At 32.1% G+C, this 9403-nt stretch overlaps 1 protein-coding gene across 1 annotated transcript; it reads right to left on the bottom strand.

Moving 5' to 3' along the window:
- Positions 1-2678: 2678 nt before the first annotated feature.
- Positions 2679-9403, bottom strand: LOC139486972 (fibrinogen-like protein A). The gene is made up of 6 exons (XM_071272010.1): positions 9238-9403; positions 8542-8622; positions 7146-7276; positions 4991-5087; positions 3774-3938; positions 2679-3113 (listed from the first exon to the last, which is right to left on the bottom strand). The coding sequence occupies exons 1-6, from the start codon at positions 9398-9400 to the stop codon at positions 2854-2856; spliced, it is 897 nt and encodes a 298-aa protein (XP_071128111.1). The 5' UTR covers positions 9401-9403; the 3' UTR covers positions 2679-2853.

Raw genomic sequence — 9403 nt, 5'->3', positions numbered from 1 at the left:
ATAGCACGCGTATTATAAGCAAATAAGGAACAAATAAGTAACATGGTATCAGTTGAGGGCTGAAACGGGTACATACGCGCTCATAGGGGTATTTCACCTATAAGAACACAAAGTTACCACCAGAGTTAAGAAAACAATTGAAAATCTTTATCATAAAGGTGAAACGTACAGCAAACGTATTATAAGCGAATAAGTAATGAATAAGTAACAGGGTAACAGTCGAGCGCTGAAACGGGTACATACGCGCTTATAGAGTTATATCATCTCTTAGAACCCAAATATACCACCAGAGACAAGAAAACAATTAAAGGTCATTTTATAAAACGTACAACGTATAACACACGTATTAACGTATTACACAGCTACTTTTGCATAGGTACAATTTCTGTACTAAAAATCTGTAGTACTGGACTTTTAATATTCAGTACTATTTTGTTACTTTAAAATTATTGTAATATCTAGGTACCTGTATTTTACAGTACTTAATTTGTACTTGAAATTTAGGTACTTCAGATTTTTGGTTACTACCGTTACATTTTCATCATTTTGAAAGTTTTTCTATTTCAAATCTCTTAAAATTATATGATTTTCAAACAGGGAATATTATATTATTTATGTATCAAAATATTTAGTACAATTCAAGTACTGTAAAATACAAGTACCTAAATATTACAATAATTTTACAATAAATTAAGTAAAAAAATAGCACTAAATATTAAAAGTAAATTTCCAGTATTACATATTTTAGTACATAAATAGTACCTATGCAAAAGTAGCTGTGTATACGAGAATAAGGAACGAATAACTAACAGGGTATCAGTCGAGCGCTGAAACGGGAACATAAGTTCTGAAAGGGGTATTTCACCTTTAAAAACCTAAAGTTACCACCAGAGACACAAAACATATGTATTTAAAAAAGTGAAACGTATAGCACACATATTATAAGCGAATAAGGAACGAATAATTAACAGGGTATCCGTTGAGCGCTGAAATGGGTACGTACGCGCTATTTTTTTACATTGTCATGTCGGAGTCCTTTAAAGATGACTATGCGGTATGGAATTTGCTCATTGTTAAATGCCGTACCGTGACCTATAGTTGTTAATATCTGTGTGTCATTTTGATCTATTGTGGAGAGTTGTCTCATTGGCAACCATACCACATCTTCTTTTTTATATACAAGCGCTGAAAGGGTGATTTCACCTCTTCGAACCAAGAACCATCTTCAAACGTACGAATATAAAGCAGTTAAAAGGTAGAACCGGTAAAAAATCAAACAAGGAACAAATAGGTAATGAACATAAAGTAACAGGATCGTTTGAGCACAAACACGTATAAATAGGTGATAAAAGTGTCATTTAACCTCAACAAATTTAGAGCGCTATTACCAGAGAGACGAATATAAACAATTATAAAGGGGGAAGGATATAAACAAATCGAATAAGTAACGAATAAGGAATAAGAAATAAGTAACGAATAGGTAACGAATAAGGAATAAGGAATAAGTAACGAATAGATAACGAATATAAGAAATAAGTAACAAATAGGTTACGAATAAGGAATAGGGAATAAGTAACGAATAAGGAAAGAATAAGGAGTAAGTAACGAATAGGTAACGAATAAGGAATAGGGAATAAGTAACGAATAAGAAACGAATAAGGAATAAGGAATAATTAACCAACTTGACGTCCATGGTAATACGTCATTAAGACAGAAAAGAAACGACCAAAACATACACAAGTCATTTAAAGGAAATACATAATTATGTCGTCTTCAACCTGCCTCACACGTTGCTGAATTGAAAACACAAAAGCCGTTAGGATCATTAAGATCATAAAAAAAAAACATGAAAGACGTTCGTATCACCAATGTGAACATGTCTTTTTCCTGTAGATAAGAAACAAATTGGGCGTAAAGTTTTCAGCCTTATAAAAAAGTATTCCTTCGCAACCACAATTAAAAACACCATCTATTATTGATCATTACAATAGATTAATGATGAAATGTTTTCTCCGATGAATATCACAATTTAAAAAAAAAATCATTTTATGGTTTATTGCCCGATAAATTTATGTATAAGCCATCATTTATGATAAAAGTAAATTGTACCATAACTTTTCCTCGTAGAAACATTGTTTGATTTAATATCTTTGTAAACTTATCGGCGATATTAATTTAAGTACTTAAAGGGATTGAGTACGGGGATTCATATGCTGTCCATTGGAATCATGATAGGACTTGTTCTATTTACACACAGAGGGGGGCGTAGAAATGGGATTATTCTACTCTGTTTCCTGCCATCGAGACTAGATATTTATTCGAATAAAACGTCTATCTGACCTTTTTAAAATGCGACCATTAGTATTTCCTCTAAAAATATTAATAGTTTTTCAAAATTTAGGAAATATCAGGTGATTGTTTAATTGTTAAAATTGACAGTAGTTAATTAGGGAAAGTACAACTACCACACCAAAGGGCAGGAAACAACCGAAGGCCACCAATGGTCTTCAACACGTGCGTCAAATGGCTCCTTAATAAAATTGTGTTCTAGTTCTATGATAATGGACGTCATACCAAACAAATGGCTATCCCGGACTAACTTAAAAATATATAAATAAACTAAAACTTAAAAGTCATACAAGACAAAGAGATTGTTTCTGGATATTGTTAACATATTGATTTTGAATTAAGGACGAGACATATCCTAACATTGCATTGAAATATTCAGTCATAGAAATTGTAATTAACATTTATACATTGTGTGCCGGATGTCTTGATAGATATTTATTGTAACTGATAAATCATAAAACTTTGTTAGTGGATAGTTTTATCTTTATTTTCCCTTTTTATACATTAAACTCGTCGCATCATCATTGCAGCATATTTCAATGAATACCTAGAACTTTTCCATGTTTCCCATTGTATAAGAGCATCTCCAGTCAGACCTTCATCATTAATGGCATATGACAAGGTGAAGCAGACACGATCACATGCATTGTACCACCAACCACCACCAACTCTGTAAGCCGCTTTTGCACAATTTCCACTCGAATTATCATTGTCTTGCTCGGGTGTTGAGAACTTCATTCCATTGTGATATGATAAAGCATCGCCTGGAAAAGAACGTATTTACTTGATATAGTGTGAGCAAAATCTAGCAGAGCATATTTCTTTTATTTTGGTGATTTTTACTATTATCTCCTTGACGAATACCTTCAGTTTTTTTATAAGATATATAGGAAAATGGTAGAAACAATTATATTTTCATATGTGTTTGACATGTATAAATAAGTAGATTCTTTTAAATATTGTGCTAACACTGCTTTTTTTTATAATGAAGAAAACAACAAAACTCATAAAACATGACATCAGAATATATGAAGTTCATGTGACTTTGATAATAAATATAGATCTTGCATAGCTTACACATACTTTCCTTATGCATTTAGAGCAAAGCATAGGTTAGCTTGCTAGCTTTGTTTGTATATTGTACAATTATATTGGGATAACGTCCAATCAAATTCAAATATAATATAAACAGGTTTAACTATGGTTATCTATATTGTTTGAAGATGTAAATCTTAATTAAAAATCTTGAATAAACATTTATACAAACAAAGCAAACAAGCCAACAAAAGTTTTACTCTACAAGCATTGGGAAATTACCTGTAATGTTTCAAAATTTAGATTTCTTTATTGCTACGAAGCTCGGAATTGTAAGGTAGTATATAAGTCTTATTATTGTGCGGATTTATTAAACAAAATCTACCTACCAGCATTTCCTGAAAATCCACCGATCGTCAGTTTATATTTAGATCCAGCATCTCCAACCTTGAATGATGAGTATTTGGCATACCTCTTTTGACCTTTAAAATTTTCCATCTGAACCCTCATTTCAGTTTTCCCATTTGAAGTCAGTTGATAAAGGTATTTGTTTCCTATCAAAAGTTAAATATGTTAATAACATTTGCAGTTCATTTCAATACAATTACTGATATAAAAGAAACTGTCAACAATTAGTATTTAATCACTAAGTGTTAAGCCGTCCTGCAAATTCTCCTTGAAAAATCTATACTGCAAATTCTCCTCGAAAAAGCATGCATGTGAGTAACCCTAAGTTAGAATCGGCATAACTTAAATAAGCCGAAGTATTTTCATATAGATATTTTATCAACATTTACCTTTTTAAAGGGGCACTAGCTACGATATATGAAAAAAACTATAATATGATTTCGATTGGTTCAATCATTGATAAAGTGAAATATTGAAATAAAACTTTATTTTAAGCAGCCAATTGGGTGCAATTTGTCAAAATAAGCAAGAACAAAAAAATCGTTGATGAATTATTCACTTGACATGCATAGGTCGGGTTCAGTCATTAAAAGGAAAAGAATGTTAACATTGAAAGTAAAACAAAGGTGAACCATTTCATTGATTGAGTCCACCCACAAAAACTCATTCTTATACTGGCAAAAAAGTTAATTAACTTTTGATTAACTTAATGTTTTTTGTTTATATCGGGTGTATATGACCATCGGCTGTATTTGGGATCATTTCGATAGTTGATAAGTTGGCGTCTAGAATAAACTTCACACGAAGTTCTGATAAATACTATTGAGTGCATGCTTTTTCGACTGTTTACTTCAGACTTATTGTACTAAGCTTATCTGCATTTGTCAAAACCTTTTGGGATTCTTGGGCGTCAATGCTTGCCACCTGATTATTTGTGACTGATTTATTTATAAAAAGATGCAATCAAGATCTTCATACGAATACTAAGATTGAAATAGAAAGACCCCTCCAAAATTTAACGAAAAAACAGAAAGCTTACAAACAAAATATATTTATCTGAAGTGTATTATTCTGTGTAAAAACAGTCATAGTTTTCATTAATAATGCTAAAAATGTGGTTGTGAAAACTAATGTTTGTTTTCAAACAACATTAACACCTAACCAAAAAGGGATATGAATGTTTTATTGCTGAACTTACCTAACCAGAATTCCCGATTTAAGTCTCCAAAACCATTTTCATATCGAATCCAATTCTTATTGAAATTTGCAGAACCATCAATTCGTCTAATAATAACCTTGTACAAAAAAGTGAAATGTCAATTTGGTTAAAAAATAATAAAAAGTGAAATAAGTTCAAAGATAAAATACATCGCGAGTATACACACAAAAAATTATATGACTATGCATCTTTTAAGAGGTACTTTAATGTAATAAATTGTGACTTTGCGTCAATAATGGAATATCATATATAGTAATTTAGAGCCTTGGTGGTCGATTGGTCTAGCGACTGAGCATAGTGCAAGGCGATTGGGTCCCACGATATCTCAGTACTATGATTTCGAATCACGTCCTGGGAAGAAATATATATATATATATAGCACAAACAACATTTTCCAAAAGACCAAAAAAAGTGAAAGGGTTTATATTAACAAAACGCATTTGACTAACAGGTCAAACAACTGAAAGTGACTGCCATTGACGATTTGAAAATAAATTGATTACAAGAGTAATCTAATTCTAACACTGTTGGGTGCAATTTTCAGACTTATATATATATACATAAAAGACTGAATAAGAGCCAACGATAAATCATACGATGGATCCTAATAATTAGGTTGTAAGTTACAATATAATATATACCCAGTCTAAAAAGGTACAACATCACCAAAATTAACAATAAAATGAACAATTGTTAACAGATATCTGTATGATCACGATGTAAAATGAATCGTCAATCTTTTTTAATTATAACACTATCATAATCTTGAAGTTTATACAAAAAAAGACCAGTTTAAGCGAACATCAGAGACGCTGGTACAATTTCAAAATTTCCAAACACGACGAAAATATATGCCAAAATAAAAACAGTAATTTGCTAAATGAACTGGCACAACTCTAAAATTCCAAAGGTGACGATAGTTAAGATGTTACAACAACTACGTGAAAAAATAGTCCCAATAAACAGCCCTGATCGGTCTAAGTTGTTATGATATTCGCAATTTGACAACGGTAGAGCAATTGAGCAACAGAGAATGCGTATGTAAACATCCCAAATAAATAGCAGTTTAATAATGATTAGAAAAATATTTAAAATTGTATTTACTAAAGTAAAATTATTGAACGTGGCTGCGTATCATCCCAAATGAATAGAACCCTGTGATTTAAACTGGTATTATTTAATAAAATCTTTAAAACTGTAAGTCCAGTTCGGAGGCCAGAGTTACTGGAAAGAAGTGATGGCAGGAAAAATGAGTGATAGCTGGAAAATGAGTGATGAAAGGGAAAATAAGTGACTCATTCTATGTTTTTTTTTTCATTTATGCCCTCCGGGGAAACTGTCCTTAACTTTCTTATCCAAAACCTTTCCCTTGACCAACCCTCGTTATTGTCTATGATTGTGATTGTAAGATTTTTTTTTAGATCAGATTGAGCGTGCCCAGGTGATATCAAATGACAACTTACGGGATTTCGGGCTTACAGGTGTAGTCACTTCGATTACCATTCTTGCGTTTGTTGAACTGTTGTTCTATCTCGCCAACATACTGCATGCCACATCGACACTTAAGAAGTTATACACCATTTTTCAATCAAGATACCCTATTTAAATTTGTAGCTTAGTTTAAATCTTTCTGATCAAGTGGATAAAGTGGAGAAGAATTTTGTAAAGATGACGGACGCCAGACGCCAAGTGATGAGAAAAGTTAAAAAGTAAAAAAAGTTAATGCTAATTTCCTTGATAGAAATTATTAGGAACTAGTTAAAACACTGAAAGATATAGTTGTAGAACACTCAAGCTTACTAAAAGCCGAAATGAAGCGACATTTTATGTGTTTTTTCAGTGGTTTACTTAAGGTAACCAATACGATTTTGGAACATTTGAATGTTAAGAGAAGACCTTAAGCTGAGCTGTGGTGGTGACATAAATATTTACTATTTGAATCTCTGAACTTGAATTTTTGTTTTTAATCCTAGAGATGGGCGCATTCCTCCATAGTGTATTTTGGCGTTTCTTTCTCTAATCTAATCGAAACACAAAAAAAAAAAACCCAGCACCTAACAGTTCATAATTTTACCCGTATAAAATTGATTTTTGTAAATTGAGTAGAGATTTAAGCAATATTTATATAACTTACTGTCCATCGCCCACCGTCGGTCTTCATATCACAATAAACTTTGAATCCCCTTCCGGCATAGGGATAGATTCTATACACTCCACTAGAGTCATGTTTAGGGTCCAAATCTGAGCAGTCTTTCGGCTTACGTACTGTTTATAAAAATAAGTAATAATTTTTATGCATAATGAAACATGAATGGTTGGTGTTTGACGTCTAAAGCAAGTAAAGGCAAATAAAGTATATATATGCCAACCTGCGGCCTTCTCACAAGGCAAATACACTTATACTTTCAGAAAAAAGATATGAGGATAACATCAACCAAACATCATGAAGAGAAGGGAACGTCTACCACATATATTTCTCTACATAAAATGTCCAATATTTCAAAGACTAACTAAGATTTACCGTCAACAAAAAGTTTTTAAGGAATATAATCGCCCTGATATACTTATTACAGTCCGAGCTATTTACACAAATTAATTCTTTTATCATGATCCTTTAAATTACAAAGACAACACAATGTGAAAACAGACGGTATCTTCCATCCTACACAATTATAGGATTATAAATGGTTGAAAGCGAAGATGTGGAGACGCTAAGATTTGACATTGGGTTATTAGTTTAACACACAGTTTATAGTAGCAAGCTCCTAAAAAGTTGTGATATAAAGCTGCGCTTCTCTTTTTTGTAGCGAAAAGTAGATGTGACCCGAACAATAACGCTGAACATTGAGTTTAAGTTAGAAAAGAGTAAAGTCCCTTAAAGATTACTAACAAGAATGTGTCCTCAGTACACGAATGCCCCACTCGCACTATCATTTTCTATGTTCAGTGGACCGTGAAATTGGGGTAAAATCTCTAATTTGGCATTAAAATTAGAAAGATCATATCATAGGGAACATGTGTACCAAGTTTGAAGTCGATTGGACTTCAACTTCATCAAAAACTACCTCGACCAAAAACTTTAACCTGAAGCGGGACAGACGGACGAACGAACGAACGGACGGACGAACAAACGAACGAACGGACGCACAGACCAGAAAACATAATGCCCCTCTACTATCGTAGGTGGGGCATAAAAAAATCGAAACGATACTATCACTTAAACAACAGATGAGGAAATTTATTCTAACGATCGAAAATAAATGCAGGAAAGGTCTACAAATTGTTACTGTCAGTACTTTTGTGTCTGTATAGATCAATGAAAGTAACTTGATTATTTTGATGGCCCAATCACTTTAGTAGTTCACTAGTATGAATTCCATTGGTAACAAATTCTTATCACAATGTGCTAGTGACCTGTGTAGTATCAATACTCCAAGGGATCACGGCGTAGCCTTTAAACTGGTTCATTAAGTTTAATATCTTCATGTTTTGTCAAAATGTAAGTTTTATAAAAATCATTGTGGTCAAACCTGGACGCAAAAATAAATGTTCATCTCTATATGCCAAGATATTAAGAACTCGTTCTGCGGTAGCTCCATAGAAACAAACACCTATAATATATAAAGAAAACAATGATTAAATCATATATCTTAACATATAACTGATATGATAAATGTGTACAAAAGCATTGACTAAATAATCAAACAGTATCAACAACAACAAAGAACGATCTGAAAGGTCATTTTGAAAAGTCGGAAAAAACCTCTTAAACCTGATATAACAAAACGCCCGACTAAATCGACCAACGGAATGAATGGAAAACATGTTGTTCTGGAATATAACAAACGTTCAGGACTAAATTTGGAACATTTTATGAAAATACATAAATACAAAGTTGTATCAACTAAATCATTAATACTTTCTAAACAGTATATTGATATTTGATATTATATTAGTTTTGCAAAACCTTATTTCTTTATATACAACTTTCAACAATCGAGAAATGTAATTTGAACATAGCTTTTATTATTATATTGACCCACTATTCACAAATAGTTTTGACCTCATACTATCGTTTTGTTCATTTCTAAAATTTTGTTAAAATTAAGACAATTTTGTCACTAGAGTTTCCCTGTACTTTCTCTTCTCTCAGTAGGTGAGAATGTTTTTTTTTTAAAACGAAGTGTTATCTTAGATTATCATCCTATCAAGAATTTAATGCTTACCAGAATCTGATGTAGATACAACTCTTTTTCTGTTTAACTTAGTATCCGATGCAACCAACACATTCAGGGTGGTTAGAACAACAAAAATAGATAGACAGGAAGCCATTTTAGCCCCAAATGGAGAACTATACATGCGATACCATTTTATACTTTCAGGATGCATGTA

Source organism: Mytilus edulis, chromosome 8 (assembly GCF_963676685.1).
Source record: "Mytilus edulis chromosome 8, xbMytEdul2.2, whole genome shotgun sequence".
Lineage (NCBI taxonomy): Eukaryota > Metazoa > Mollusca > Bivalvia > Mytilida > Mytilidae > Mytilus > Mytilus edulis.
The sequence above is the reverse complement of the archived record's forward strand: the minus strand, read 5'-3'. Positions and strand labels throughout refer to the sequence as shown.

Bases quoted from the DNA above. Each gene is read 5' to 3' on its own strand.
- LOC139486972 (XM_071272010.1), bottom strand. From the start codon at position 9,400: ATGCATCCTGAAAGTATAAAATGGTATCGCATGTATAGTTCTCCATTT. The intron at 7,277-8,541 runs GTTTGACCACAA...TTTTATAAACAG, and splicing joins ACATTTATTTTTGCGTCCAG to TACGTAAGCCGAAAGACTGC. The intron at 3,114-3,773 runs GTAGGTAGATTT...GTTCTTTTCCAG, and splicing joins TGGATTTTCAGGAAATGCTG to GCGATGCTTTATCATATCAC.